At 40.7% G+C, this 15,913-nt stretch overlaps 1 protein-coding gene across 6 annotated transcripts in view; it reads left to right on the top strand.

The window, feature by feature from the left end:
• NFX1 (nuclear transcription factor, X-box binding 1) overlaps nt 1-15,913 on the top strand; it is an 80,439-nt gene that overhangs the window by 5,895 nt on the left and 58,631 nt on the right. For all 6 annotated transcript variants that reach the window (XR_003790754.1, XR_003790756.1, XR_003790755.1 and 3 more), the window contains exon 3: nt 15,140-15,298. Coding sequence is in view for 3 of the 6 variants with exons in the window: in XM_029202380.1 (XP_029058213.1) it covers nt 15,140-15,298 (159 nt within the window). In the remaining 3 variants the exon portion in view is untranslated. The remainder of the gene's footprint in view (nt 1-15,139; nt 15,299-15,913) is intronic.

The raw sequence follows: 15,913 nt of genomic DNA, 5'->3' as shown, positions 1-15,913 counted from the left end.
TATATATTTTATCCAGGCTAAATAGCTTCATTCCACCAGCTTTTTCTCATGCACCTTCACCATTCTGGTCTCCCTCCAGTTTAATGTGACATACAGCCTAACACAGGGAGCCACCACCTGCCCGGGCCTGTTTTTACACAGGCCTATAGTTCTAGTTCTCATTTGCTTCACCAGGCAGTCCTTCTTCGGATCTCGACTTGTGTGTGAACAAAGGCAATGTTATACCAGAGTTGTTCTTGAATCCTCAAGGCTGGTTGATAGTTTCCTATTGCTTCATAACAAATTACCACAAATGTAGTGGCTTAAGATAACACAACTTTACCATGTCATGGTTTCTGTGGGTCAGGAGTCTGGGTACGGGTTAGCTGAGCTTTCTACTCAGGGTCTCACAGGACTGAAATTTGGCCAGGGATGCAGTCTCATCTGATGTGTGGGGTCCTTCTTGATGCTCACTGGTTGTTGATAGAATTTAGCTCCTAATGGGTGTAGGATCGAGGTCCCCATTTTCTTGCTGGCTGGGGATCACTCTTAGCTCCGAGGGGCTACCCGCAATTCTTTACCACATGGCCCCCTTCACAGCATGGTAGTTTGCTTCTTTAGAGCCTACAGGAAAGAATTTGCTACAGATTCTTTACATATCTCTGACTTCTGTCTCTGATCACTAGACTCTTTTAAAAGGGCTCACTTGATTAGATCAGGTCCACCCATACTTGAGGGGAGATTATCCAGGGCATGCACACCAGGAGCTGGGAATCTTGGAGGCCACCTTAGAGTTCTGCCTAACAAATCTCTCTGGCTTCACATCCCAGCATTTTCTTGAGACCTCTTTATTCATATTTATTGAGTAGATGCTGTGTGCCAACCACTGTTCTAGGTACTGGGAATACAGCACTAACGAGATTTACATTCTGGTAGGGAAGACAGGTAGAAAGCACTTAAATATTTAATATGTCAGGTGATAAGAGCTAAAATATAAAGCAGGGTTTTTTTTGTTTGTTTGCTTTTTTAAGCAGGGTTTTTTAAAAATTTATTTTTGGCTGCATTGGGTCTTCATTGCTGCGTGTGGACTTTCTCTAGTTGTGGCGAGCGGGGGCTACTCTTTGTTGCAGTGTGCGGGCTTCTGATTGCAGTGGCTTCTCTTGTGGAGAGCGGGCTCTAGGCGTGTGGGCTTCAGTAGTTGTGGCACACGGGCTCAGTAGTTGTGGCTCGTGAGCTCTAGAGCGCAGGCTCAGTAGTTGTGGTGCACGGGGGCTTAGTTGCTCCATGGCCTGTGGGATCTTCCTGGACCAGGGCTCGGACCTGTGTCCCCTGCATTGGCAGGTGGATTCTTAACCACTGTACCACCAGGGAGGTCCCATAAAGCAGGTTAAGAGGACAGAGTAACAGGGGCGCCAGTTTACATAGGTTGGTCTCTTTGATACGGAGACATTTGAACATAGACCAGAAGGAAGTGCAGAAGTGCACCACGTGTCTCTCTGGAGAAGGGCATCTCAGGCAGAGAGAGAAGTAAGTGTAGATTGGGGTGGGAGGGGGGCACTGTGAGCAATGAAGAGGTGGGCAGTAGGGGAGGTCAGAGAAATCACAGGGGCTGGATCATATGAGGCTCTTAGATTTGGTTCTGAGTAGGAAGATGAGAAGTAGCTGGGAGGTTTTTGGAGACGGGATGGCATGATCTTACAAGCATTCTAAAATGATCACTCAGTCAGCTGTGTGAGGAATGGGCCCTAAGGAAGCAAGGGAATGAGTTAGGAGGCTGTTGTGGTAATTCAGGTACTTGATGGAGACTTGGATGAAGGTATCAGTGGTGGAAGAGGTAAGAATTGGTTAGACTCTGGGTGTATTTGGGAGGTAAAGCTGACAGAATTTACAGGTAGACTGGATGTTGGATGCGGGAGCATGAGAGGAGTCCAGGACGCAGCCAGGGTGTTGTGCCTGAGCAATGTGGAAGGCGAGAATTGCCGCACAGTGCAGTGGTAGCGCATGGGAGGGGAAAGCAGTGTTCGCTTTTTAAACTTTTCACTTAGGAATAATTTTAGATTTATAGAAAGTTTGCAAAGATAGAACAGAGAATTCCCATACACTCTTCACCCAGCTCCCTGTAATGTTAACATCTTTGTCAAAACTAAGAAATTAACACTGGTACCATGGTATTGACTAAACTTCAGACTTTTTTTTTTTTGGCTACGCCGAGAGGCTTCCAGCGAGGCTTGTGGGATCTTAGTTTTTTGACCAGGGATTGAACTCGTGCCCTTGGCAGTGAAAACACAGAGTCCTAACCACTGGACCGCCAGGGAATTCCCCCGGACTTTAGTTGGATTTCACCAGTTTTTCCACTAATACCCTTTTCCTGCTCCAGGGTGCAATCCAGGATATCACATTGCATTTAATCAGCATATGTCCTTATTCTCCTCCAATCTGTGACAATTTCTTAGCCTTTCCTTGTTGGAAAACGTGTTTTTGCGTATGTTTTGCTTTGTCTCCTCCTTGTTCAGGAAAGATAAAGAATTTGGTTAAATTTATTAGATTTGAGTTGTCTAGGAGACTACCATATGGATATGTTAAATAGAGAGTTGGATATAAAATTCACAGAAGAGATCTGGACTAGAGATTTAAATTTAGGCATTGTCAGTGTAGAGATGGTGTTTAATGGACTAGAGGAGGTCACCTAAGGTGTGAGTGTAGTTAGACAAAAAAAGAGAGGATGGAGCCTAACTAGGCTTGGCTGGAAAATGAGCATCCAGTAAAGGAAACGGAGAAAGAGTAAACTGAACTAGGATGTGAAACGTTCTAAACACCAAGTAAAGAAATTCAAGGAGGAGGCAGTGATAATTGTGCTAAATGCTGTTGATCAGTACAGCAGGATAACTGCACATTGACTATTGGATTTGGCAATGTGAAGGTTACTGGTCTTTTTTTTTTTTTTTTGAATTTTATTTTATTTTTTTATACAGCAGGTTCTTATTAGTTATCTGTTTTATACATATTAGTGTATACGTGTCAATCCCAATCTCCCAATTCATCGCACCTCCACCGCCCCCCCGCCCCGCCTCTTTCCCCGCTTGGTGTCCATACGTTTGTTCCCTACGTCTGTGTTTCAATTTCTGCTCTGCAAACCGGTTCATCTGTACCATTTTTCTAGGTTCCACATATATGCCTTAATATATGATATTTGTTTTTCTCTTTCTGACTTATTTCACTCTGTACAGCAGTCTCTAGATTGATCCACGTCTCTACAAATGACCCAATTTCGTTCCTTTTTATGGCTGAGTAATATTCCATTGTATATATGTACCACATCTTCTTTATCCATTCATCTGTCAGTGGGCATTTAGGTTGCTTCCATGACCTGGCTATTGTAAATAGTGCTGCAGTGAACATTGGGGTGCATGTGTCTTTTTGAATTACGGTTTTCTCTGGGTATATGTCCAGTAGTGGGATTGCTGGTTCATATGGTAATTCTATTTTTAGTTTTTTAAGGAACCTCCATGCTGTTCCCCGTAGTGGCTGTATCAATTTACATTCCCACCAACAGTGCAGGAGGGTTCCCTTTTCTCCACACCCTCTCCAGCTTTTGTTGTTTGTAGATTTTCTGATGATGCCCATTCTGACTGGTGTGAGGTGATACCTCATTGTACTTTTGACTTGCATTTCTCTAATAATTAGTGATGTTGAGCAGCTTTTCATGTGCTTTTTCGCCATCTGTATGTCTTCTTTGCAGAAATATCTATTTAGGTCTTCTGCCCATTTTTGGATTGGATTGTTTGTTTTTTTAATATTAAGCTGCATGAGCTGTTTATATATTTTTGAGATTAATCCTTTGTCTGTTGATTTGTTTGCAAATATTTTCTCCCATTCTGAGAGTTGTCTTTTTGTCTTGTTTGTAGTTTTGTTTGCTTTGCAAAAGCTTTTAAGTTTCATTAGGTCCCGTTTGTTTATCTTTGTTTTTATTTCCATTACTCTAGGAGGTGGGTCAAAAAAGATCTTGTGGTGATTTATGTCAAAGAGTGTTCTTCCTATGTTTTCCTTTAAGAGTTTTATAGTATCTGGTCTTACATTTAAGTTTCTAATCCATTTGAGTTTATTTTTGTGTATGGTGTTAGGGAGTGTTCTAATTTCATTCTTTTACATGTAGCTGTCCAATTTTCCCAGCACCACTTATTGAAGAAACTGTCTTTTCTCCATTGTATATCCTTGCCTCCTCTGTCATAGATTAGTTGACCATAGGTGCATGGGTTTATCTCTGGGCTTTCTATCCTGTTCCATTGATCTATATTTCTGTTTTTGTGCCAGTACCATATTGTTTTGATTAGTGTAGCTTTGTAGTATAGTCTGAAGTCAGGGAGTCTGATTCCTTCAGCTCTGTTTTTTTCCCTCAAGACTGCTTTGGCTATTTGGGGTCTTTTGTGTCTCCATACCAATTTTAAGATTTTTTTGTTCTACTTCTGTAAAAAATGCCATTGGTAATTTGATAGGGATTGCATTGAATCTGTAGATTGCTTTGGATAGTATAGTCATTTTCACAATATTGATTCTTCCAATTCAAGAACATGGTATATCTCTCCCTCTGTATCATCTTTAATTTCTTTCATTAGTGTCTTATGGTTTTCTGCATACAGGTCTTTTTTCTCCCTAGGTAGGTTTATTCTTTTTGTTGCAATGGTAAATGGGAGTGTTTCTTTCATTTCTTTTTCAGATTTTTCATCATTAGTGTATAGGAATGCAAGAGATTTCTGTGCATTAATTTTGTATTCTGCTACTTTACCAAATTCATTGATTAGCTGTAGTAGTTTTCTGGTGGCATCTTCAGGATTCTCTATGTATAGTATCAAGTTATCTGCAAACAGTGACAGTTTTACTTCTTCTTTTCCAACTTGTATTCCTTTTATTTCTTTTTCTTCTCTGATTGCCGTGGCTAGGACTTCCAAAACTATGTTGAATAATAGTGGTGAGAGTGGACATCCTTGTCTTGTTCCTGATCTTAGAGGAAATGCCTTCAGTTTGTCACCATTGAGAACGATGTTTGCTGTGGGTTTGTCGTATATGGCCTTTATTATGTTGAGGTAGGTTTCCTCTATGCCCACTTTCTGGAGAGTTTTTATCATAAATGTGTGTTGAATTTTGTCAAAAGCTTTTTCTGCATCTATTGAGATGATCATATGGTTTTTATTTTTCAGTTTGTTAATATGGTGTATCACATTGATTGATTTGCGTATATTGAAGAATCCTTGCATCCCTGGGATAAACCCCACTTGATCATGGTGTATGAGCCTTTTAATGTGTTGTTGGATTCTGTTTGCTAGTATTTTGTTGAGGATTTTTGCATCTATATTTATCAGTGATATTGGTCTGTAATTTTCTTTTTTTGTAGTATCTTTGTCTGGTTTTGGTATCAGGGTGATGGGGACCTCCCATAACGAGTTTGGGAGTGCTCCTTCCTCTGCAGTTTTTTGGAAGACTTTGAGAAGGATGGGTGTTAGCTCTTCTCTAAATGTTTGATAGAATTCACCTGTGAAGCCATCTGGTCCTGGACTTTTGTTTGTTGGAAGATTTTTAATCACAGTTTCAATTTCAGTACTTGTGATTGGTCTGTTCATATTTTCTATTTCTTCCTGGTTCAGTCTTAGAGGGTTATACCATTCTAAGCATTTGTCCATTTCTTCCAGGTTGTCCGTTTTATTGGCATGGAGTTGCTTGTAGTAGTCTCTTATGATGCTTTGTATTTCTGTGGTGTCTGTTGTAACTTCTGCTTTTTCATTTCTAATTTTTATTTGAGTCCTCTCCCTCTTTTTCTTGATGAGTCTGGCTAATGGTTTATCAATTTTGTTTACCTTCTCAAAAAACCAGCTTTTAGTTTTATTGATCTTTGCTATTGTTTTCTTTGTTTCTGTTTCATTTATTTCTGCTCTGATCTTTATGATTTGTTTCCTTCTGCTAATTTTGGGTTTTGTTTGTTCTTTTTTCTCTAGTTCCTTTAGGTGTAAGGGTAAGATGTTTATTTGAAATTTTTCTTGTTTCTTGAGGTAGGATTGTATTGCTATAAACTTTCCTCTTAGAACTGCTTTTGCTGCATCCCATAGGTTTTGGATAGTCGTGTTTTCATTGTCATTTGTCTCTAGGTATTTTTTGGTTTCCTCTTTGATTTCTTCAGTGATCTCTTGGTTATTTAGTAATGTATTGTTTAGCCTCCATGTGTTTGTGTTTTTTATGTTTTTTTCCCTGTAATTCATTTCTAATCTCCTAGTGTTGTGGTTAGAAAAGATGCTTGATATGATTTCAATTTTCTTAAATTTACTGAGGCTTGATTTGGGACCCAAGATGTGACCTATCCTGGAGAATGTTCCGTGCGCACTTGAGAAGAAAGTGTAATCTGCAGTTCTCAGATGGAATGTCCTATAAATATCAATTAAATCTATCTGGTGTACTGTATCATTTAAAGCTTTTGTTTCCTTATTTGTTTTCTGTTTGGATGATCTGTCCGTTGGTGTAAATGAGGTGTTAAATTTACCCACTATTATAGTGTTACTGTCAATTCCTCTTTTATAGCTGTTAGCAGTTGCCTTATGTATTGAGGTGCTCCTGTGTTGGCTGCATATATATTTATAAGTGTTATGTCTTCTTCTTGGATTGATTCCTTGATCATTATGTAGTGTCCTTCCTTGTCTCTTGTAACATTCTTTGTTTTAAAGTCTACTTTATCTGATATGAGTTTTGCTACTCCAACTTTCTTTTGATTTCCATTTGCATGGAATATCTTTTTCCATCCCCTCACTTTCAGTCTGTATGTGTCCCTAGGTCTGAAGTGGGTCTCTTGTAGACAGCATATGTATAGGTCTTGCTTTTGTATCTATTCAGCGAGCCTGTGTCTTTTGGTTGGAGCATTTAATCCGTTCATGTTTAAGGTAATTATCGATATGTATGTTCCTATTACCATTTTCTTAATTGTTTTGGGTTTGTTTTTGTAGGTCCTTTTCTTCTCTTGTGTTTCCCACTTAAAGATGTTCCTTTAGCATTTGTTGTAGAGCTGGTTTGGTGGTGCTGAATTCTCTTAGCTTTTGCTTGTCTGTAAAGCTTTTGATTTCTCCATCGAATGTGAATGAGGTCCTTGCTGGGTAGAGTAATGTTGGTTGTAGGTTCTTCCCTTTCATCACTTTAAATATGTCGTGCCACTCCCTTCTGGCTTGTAGAGTTTCTGCTGAGAAATCAGCTGTTAACCTTATTGGAGTTCCCTTGTATGTTATTTGTATGGAGTTCCCTTGTATGTTATTTGTTTTTCCCTTGCTGCTTTCAATAATTTTTCTTTGTCTTTAATTTTTGCCAATTTGATTACTATGCATCTTGGCGTGTTTCTCCTTGGGTTTATCCTGTGTGGGACTCTCTGTGCTTCTTGGACTTGGGTGACTCTTTCCTTTCCCATGTTAGGGAAGTTTTTGACTATAATCTCTTCCAATATTTTCTTGGGTCCTTTCTGTCTGTTTTCTCCTTCTGGGATCCCTATAATGTGAATGTTGTTGCATTTAATGTTGTCCCAGAGGTCTCTTAGGCTGTCTTCATTTCTTTTCATTCTTTTTTCTTTATTCTGTTCCGCAGCAGTGAATTCCACCATTCTGTCTTCCAGGTCACTTTTCCGTTCTTCTGCCTCAGTTATTCCGCTGTTGATTCCTTCTAGTGTATTTTTCATTTCAGTTATTGTATTGTTCATCTCTGTTTGTTTGTTTTTTAATTCTTCTAGGTCTTTGTTAAACATTCCTTGAAATTTGCCTCCATTCTTTTTCCAAGGTCCTGGATCATCTTCACTATCATCTTCACTATTCTGACTTCTTTTTCTGGAAGGTTGCCTATCTCCACTTCATTTAGTTGTTTTTCTGGGGTTTTATCTTGTTTCTTCATCTGGTACATAGCCCTCTGCCTTTTTATCTTGTCTATCTGTGAATGTGGTTTTTGTTCCACAGGCTGCAGGATTGTAGTTCTTCTAGTTTCTGCTTTCTGTCCTCTGGTGGATGAGGCTATCTAAGAAGCTTGAGCAAGTTTCCTCAAGGTTACTGGTCTTGCTAAGAGCAGTTTTAGTGGAGTAGTGGAGATGAAAGCTTGATTGGAATAGAAAGAAGGCTTACCCCAAATATAAGTGTCCGTGGCTGTTTGAGAGTGGGCTTTGCTTACTCTCACTCTGAACTGAGAGAACCTAGCACTGCCCAGTCCTCCCAGACTGCCTGGATCCCTCATTCTGCAGTAACAAAACCCCCTATATCCTTCATTTGTTTTGGCTCTGCTCCTGCTCTTAATTGACCTATGGCCTTCTCTCGGGTCACCACTTCCTTACAGCCTCAGAGCCTGCTGTTTTCCCTTATCCCACTTACCTTAGTTTCTGGAAGACGGGAAGAGCACACTCCTTCCCCAGTGTCATTTCTAAGCTATTATTCTTCTACCTTTGTATCAGAATCCCTGCTCTTTTGAAGCTAATGCTGCCTGACCTTTTCTCTCCATCCCCTTCCATGTCTCCTTATCTTTGTCATCTGTTAGCCTCCAAATCTCCCAGCCCCAGCCTCATTTATTAATGCATCTAGCCTGTATCTTTTTTCTACCCCAGTGATTCTCAAGGTATAGTCCCAGATCAGCAGCTGTCAGCAATACCTGGGAACTTGTTAGAAATGCACATTCTTGGGCCTCACCTCAGAGTTAGTAGACAGAAATTCTGGGTGTGGGGCCCAGCAGTCTCTTCTTTTAACAAGCCTCCAGGTGGTTCTCATGCATATTCAAGTTTGAGAACTACTGATTTACCATAAATCCTGCTGTTGTTCTGTGTGACTTCAATGATCATGTGGGTTATGTCATCCTCAGGTTCTTTGATCTTGTCACCTGCAGTGACCTTCATATCCGTTCCACCTCCACACCCACTACCAAGGAAATGACCCTGGGGATGCCCCGTCTCTGAAATTCTAAAGTCCTGTGTTCTGCTTTCTGACCATAACCTCCTATCCTTTTGGCTCTCCTAGTCTCTTCCACCCACTATCAGTTCAGTCTCCATCCTTCTTCATCCCCTCTTCAGGCTAGGCCTTACTGTAAGTCATTTGAAGTATTATCCTTCTGCCAAGACATTTGGCAGGATCCTAGCCCTGGATGGATGCTGTAGTCTAGCTTTTCTACCCTATCTGGATAACAGAATGCCATTTCAGGAAATCGTATAACAGTATAGATTTGGCACTGCTGCAAATTCACTAGCCCTCTGAGGAAAGCCTTCCTGATCACCCTGTTTAAAACTGTAATACTTCCCCCACTGCCGACCCTCGCTAACCTCTTTTCCTGGATTATTTTTTTCCATATCACTTATTACTATTTGATGATACTACTTATTTTCATTATTTATTTGTTTATTGGCTACCTTCTACCACAAGATAGTAAACTTCATAAGGGCAGAAGATTTTTGTCTGTTTTGTTCACTGTATACCCTTAGTGTCTAAAGAGTGTCTGGTACATGGTCAGTTCCCAGTAAATATTTTTGAATAGTGGTCTCCAGCTCAGCTGGCTTTCAGCACTGCCGTTTTCCCCTTATATGACCTTGGGCAGCTGTCCCTCCCATTTTCATCTAAGACTATTCCAAACCTTTTCCACACTTATTCAAACCTTCCTAACATTGATCTCTCAACCTCAGTGGACCTCCTTGCCTCCTACTTCACTGAGAAAGGGGAGGTCATCACTGAGAAAGGGCATAATTTTCTCAACTTTTTGCTCTCTCTAAGCAAACTCAGAGACATCTGTGCCTGTTATTCCTTTTCTTTCATTCTGAGATCTCTTTTATTTCCTTTCATCAACCTTTCCACATCTACTACTCCAAGTTCTCAACCTGAAGCTCTTCCTGAGTCTGTCCTGCCCTCTAAAAGAAAAACTTGCCCCATACGGGACCTCCCAGTAGTGTTTCTTTCCTTCCATTCAGTCTAATCAAGAGTCATCCACTCTGGGGCTTCCCTGGTGGCGCAGTGGTTGAGAGTCCGCCTGCCGATGCAGGGGACACGGGTTTGTGCCCCGGTCCGGGAAGATCCCACATGCCGTGGAGCGGCTGGGCCCGTGAGCCATGGCCGCTGAGCCTGCGCGTCCGGAGCCTGTGCTCTGCAACGGGAGAGGCCACAACAGTGAGAGGTCCACGTACCGCAAAAAAAAAAAAAAAAAAAAAAAAAGAGTCATCCACTCTGTGTCCTTTTCCCTAATCTGATTTCATGTCTCAGTCCTCTGGCATCATCACCACTTGACTCAGAGCTACTGGTAAGGTCACGAATGACTCAGTCCTTACTATTATCCTGGACTTCCCTTTGAGTTGGACACAAAGGGGTCTTTTCTGAAATGTAACTTCCTTGACTCCTTTGTTACCACACACTTCTGGTCCTTCTTGTTATCCTTGACTGTTCCTGTTTATGTCCTTCACTCTTCTCTTCCTCCACCTGTTTCCTAAATGTTGGTGTTACCTAGGGCTTTATCTTAGCCCTCTCTTCTTACTTGATAAGGCTTCATTGGGAGATTACAGCCAGTTCTGTACTTTCAAACCACTGCCTCTGGGCTGTACTGATTTCTAAACCTTTACATCCAGCCCCTAAGCTCTGGCAGAGGCCTTAGACTCACATAAATAAATGTGATGTCTGACATATGCTTCAGACTCAGCAAGACCATCTTGAACACATTGATCATGCTTATGTTGTATTAGCTTTTTAAAAACAGCTGCCTTACCTTAAATAAGGCAGCTTACTAAAGTTGATAGGTTAATTTACCTTTATTCCCACCATCCAGATATAATCAGCTTTAACCTTTTAGTCTGTTTCCTTAAAGAATTTTTCAATGCTCAGTTTTACATAGTTGAAATCATATAATGAAAATAATCTTTATTCTTTTATTGCTTATTATAGTGCTATATTTTTCCACTCATTAAGAAATCTTTGTAAACCTTATTTTAAATTAATATATAATATGCCATAAATAGATATGCATTAATATTTAAACAACCTCTATCTCCCCCCTTTTTTTTGCTGATATATTTTAAAGTAAATTCCAGATATCAGGATATTTCACCTTCATATACTTTTAGGTTACATCTATTTTAAAAATATGGCCGTTTTCTTACATAATCATAGTGCCGTTATTGTGCTTAACAAAATTAGCGATAATTCCTTGAAATCATCTAATACCTGGTCCACAATTGAATTTCCCTGTTTGCCTCAAAAATGTCTTTTTACACTTGGATTTTTCTTTTATTTTTTTGTGGTACGCGGGCCTCTCACTGTTGTGTTCTCTCCCGTTGCAGAGCACAGGCTCTGGACGTGCAGGCCCAGCGGCCATGGCTCACGGGCCTAGCCGCTCCGCGGCATGTGGGATCTTTCCGGACCAGGGCACGAACCCGTGTCCCCTGCATTGGCAGGCGGACTCTCAACCACTGCGCCGCCAGGGAAGCCCTACACTTGGATTTTTCAAATCAGGATTGTTTTAGGTTTTGTTTTGTTTTGTTTTTTTTAAGACAGTTATTTATTGGTGTATCTGAAAAATTTGTAGTGCATTCTCCAGACAGGTCTCTGTTCTTCTGGTTTTTTAAGTGGGTTGTCACCCTCTTTACTGACATACTATCAAAGTAAAAGTATAGAGAATATACAGTCATGACTGGGGAATGATGGAGAAGCCCTAGTGGGAGAGGGCCTAGGATTGAAGAAGAGCCAGTGGTCAGGATAGGGCTGCATCCAGCATGGACAAGAGTCTTGCACCTGAAATGTGATAGTTCACTAGCAGAGAGCTATTCCAGAATAGTACCATGTTTTACATAAGTTACACGCTTAGATAAAACTGAAATGTTGGTGAAAGAATTATACTGTTTCTCTTTCTAGTATGTTTCTAGAACCTTTTACTATTATTTTATTATTTTCATTCATTCATACAACAGGTATTATTGAGTACCTTCTATGTGTAGAGTTAGGAAATAAGCAAGGTAAAATATATGATAGACTTAAGTGGTGTGAAGAAAGATAAGGGAGATAGGGAATGCTGAGGGAGTGAGTTACAGTTTTTTTGTTTTTTTGGGGGGGAGGGGTGGGTTCCAGTTTTTAAAGTGTGGCCAGAGACTGCCTCATTGAGAAGACCACATTTTTTAAAATTAATTAATTTATTTATTTATTTTTGGCTGTGTTGGGTCTTCGTTTCTGTGCGAGGGCTTTCTCCAGTTGTGGCGAGCGGGGGCCACTCTTCATCACAGTGCATTGGCCTCTCACTGTCGCGGCCTGTCTTGTTGCGGAGCACAGGCTCCAGACGCGCAGGCTCAGTAGTTGTGGCTCATGGGCCTAGTTGCTCCGTGGCATGTGGGATCCTCCCAGACCAGGGCTCAAACCCGTGTCCCCTGCATTGGCAGGCAGACTCTCAACCACTGCACCACCAGGGAAGCCCGAGAAGACAACATTTTGAGTAAACAACTGAAGCGGGTGAGGGACTGAGCTGTGCAAACGTCTGGGGGACAATATTCTAGGCAGAGGAAATAGTAAGTTGTAAAGACCTTCCCGCAGGAATCTGCCTTCCAGTTTAGGGCTGGGAAGGAGGCAGTGTCGTCTCAGAGTGGTGGCCTAGGGAAAGAGGAATCACAGATGAGGACCGGGGGCCAATGAAGGCCATTGTAAGGACTTTGGCTTTTACAGGCATGTGATGTAGGAACCATTGGCAAGTTCTGAGCAGAGGAGTGTATCATCTATTAATAATTTGCATTTTGACGGGCTCCCTCTGGCTGCTGTGGTGAGAATAGACTGAAGTAGGGAGACTAGTTAGGAGGCCATTGTAATAATCCAGGTGAGTGGATAGTGGCTTAGACCAGAGTGTTAGCAGCAGAGGTTGGATTCTGGATATATTTTGAAGGTAGAGCCAGCAGGGTTTGCCGACATACCAAACATGGGATGAAAGAGACAGCCTTTGGAAAGGCTGCAATTTGTCAGCTATTCAAAGTTGACAGCTTTGTAAAGGCAGTAATTTGTAGGCTATTCAAAGTTGACAGCTGTCACCACATAACTAAATGTATGTGCATCCTAGTGGTCAAATTTCACCGTGGCTGGACTTAGAAACATCACAATAGTTCTTCATTAACAAGCAATAAACTAATGAAGAGAAACAGTAAAATAAAAAGAGTCCTCAGGGTAAAAATTGTAGTGTTCTCAGGTGGGTTCCGTACTTCACTTATCTTTCTGTGTTCTTAATTCTAACTCAGTTCTATTCTGGAATGGTCAATAGGCATTTTCTATAAAATTCACCACAAGTATAATTCTCACAGACTATTCCTCTGCCCCAATCAGCCTCACATATAGATGGCTCATACTTAATCTCACTCTCTAATGAGCTCTCACCTAACTTACTGCTCCAGAATCTTCCACATGTAGCATGGTAACTGGTAGGAAATATAATTGACTCTGTTATTCAGAAATGTTAACCTATGCAAGGTAGGGTATCCCTACTTTTTTTTTTTTTTTTTTGCGGTACACGGGCCTCTCACTGTTGTGGCCTCTCCCGTTGCGGAGCACAGGCTCCAGACGCGCAGGCTCAGTGGCCATTTCTCACGGGCCCAGCCACTCCGCGGCATGTGGATCTTCCCGTACCGGGGCACGAACCCGTGTCCTCTGCATTGGCAGGCGGACTCTCAACCACTGCGCCACCACGGAAGCCCGGGTATCCCTACTTTTAAGAAAGAATCTAAGTCTGATTCCTCGGCTTTTATAATAGAATTCAATTTTATGATGTGTTCATCTCTATCTAAAGCAGGTAATTTCCTTTTAATCAGTCACTTGCAGTATCTTTATTCCAGGCTTTCTCCAGAGGGAAAGAGCTATCCCAGAAACTACTAAAGCCTAAAACTTTCAAAGAAAAGAGGTTATGGAGCAGACTAGATGATACTCGTTTATTCTTTCATCCATTCATTCAATAAATATTACTGAGCGTTTGGTATATGCCAGGCATTGGATATACTACAGTGAGCAAGGCAGACGAGCCTCTGGTCCTGCCTCCCAGAGCTTACAGTCTTGATGTTGTGTATTTCTTTTGACTTTGAACTGGACAAACAGAAAGTAATCTTAGGGAGCTAATACTATGGAATGACTAAAATGTGAACTTTTGAGTCAGATGGCGATGAGTTTGAATTTTGATTTTTAAATTTCTGGTTATATGATCTTAGGTAAGTGCTTTAACTACTTTGAGCCTCAGTTTCTTCATCTATAAAATGGTATCTCTGTTATATCCTTGTTAAGAGAATTAAATATATGTAAAGTGCTTTAGCACAACACTTGGCGTGGTGTATTTAAGGTTAGTTGTTTTATTCTTATAACTTACTTGGACCTTATAACAAATAAAATAGTATTGTGAAATAAATGCTAAAAATATGGACTCAAAAAAAAATACACACACACATACTCTCAGGTCTGGGTACACTTGGGATTTAGAAAGATTTTGCTGAGATCGTATTTGAAGGAAAAGTCTGGAACTGGGGGAAGGTATTGAAGAGTAAATCTGGGAGGATTCTTAGGATGTTATACGCTGGTCTCTCTCATAGATGCTGAGCTTCTGGAGCCAGAGACTGTGTCTCCCTCAGTCTAGTAATCCTACCATGGGGCTTGTGGTAGACATCAAGCCTGTCTTTCTTGAGTGAACAACCAAAAACTTTCAGGGCATCTACTAGAAACATCTCACCACCATGGGTTGTAGGAACGTGTCTAGGCTTAGGTTTCTTGCACCTGACCACTGTAGCTTCACGAGCCCTTCCCTAACCTGAATCCATGAATGTGGTAGATGCAGAGCCTTCCAGATTGAGAGGGCAAGGCAAGGTGCTACAGCATGTTTCTCCTGTGAATGCTTAAGCCGTGTGTTACAAGGGGCATTTGGCTATTCTGCTAGGATCCTGGGCAGTTTCTTGGGAATGTTTCCTCAATTGTGGGAATCCCTACCTGAATGTCTGCTTCCTAAGTCCTCTACCTCAGCATATTCCTGCCCCTTCCTGGCCTCAAACTCTGAACAGTCACCTTGCTCAGAATCAGACATCCCTTAAAATCTCTACATTTGAATTCTCCTCTCAAATTCCTTGCTGATCCTTGGTTGACTACGGAATGTTTTTCTGTGTTTGAGTTTATCTGTTTTGTTTTTTAAACAGGTTCTTTAATTGATCAGCTAACCACAGAAAAATATGAGTGCATGGTGTGCTGTGAATTGGTTCGTGTCACAGCCCCAGTGTGGAGTTGTCAGAGCTGTTACCATGTGTTTCATTTGAACTGCATAAAGAAATGGGCAAGGTCTCCAGCGTCTCAAGCAGGTCAGTCATTTCTCTCTTCTGAGTAGTTATTCTCACTCATTAGATATGTTCAGGTTTTAAACTTAGCTTTAAAAATACTACTTAATTCCTCTTAAGTGTTTTATCTGCAGGGAGAGTATGTTGCCCTGATCACATATTTTGATCACATATGTTGCCCTGATCACATATTTGGTTTAAGCTATAAATCTTAAACCAGCTAAGCATAACAAATTAAATTATACTTAGGGTACAACAAAATCAGTCACTTTTACTGAAAATGGTAGCTTTTATCCAAGTAGCAACTATAAAGAACGATTTTTTTAAAATTGGGGTATAGTTGATGTACAATATTATGTCAGTTTCGGGTGTACAACATAGTGATTCACCATTTTTAAAGGTTATATTCTATTTATAGTTATTATAAAATATTAGCTATATTCCCTGTGTTGTACTATACATCCTTGTAGCTTATTCATTAGAAAACATTTCTTGTATAGTTTGCTTTAGAAAATTTATAGAAAACAATGTTTAATTTACCCTTAGGATTTTGAAGTTGCTTTGCCTTTAACAGATCTTCTCCATAGTATTTTGTGGGCTTTTCCCAAAGTATACTAGTATTTAGGGATAATGCAAATT

Source organism: Monodon monoceros, unplaced genomic scaffold (genome assembly GCF_005190385.1).
Source record: "Monodon monoceros isolate NGI ecotype Baffin Bay Population unplaced genomic scaffold, NGI_Narwhal_1 Super_Scaffold_5, whole genome shotgun sequence".
In the NCBI taxonomy this organism is placed as follows: Eukaryota; Metazoa; Chordata; class Mammalia; order Artiodactyla; family Monodontidae; genus Monodon; species Monodon monoceros.
Note: the sequence above shows the minus strand (reverse complement) of the source record. Positions and strands in the feature narration are given on the sequence as shown.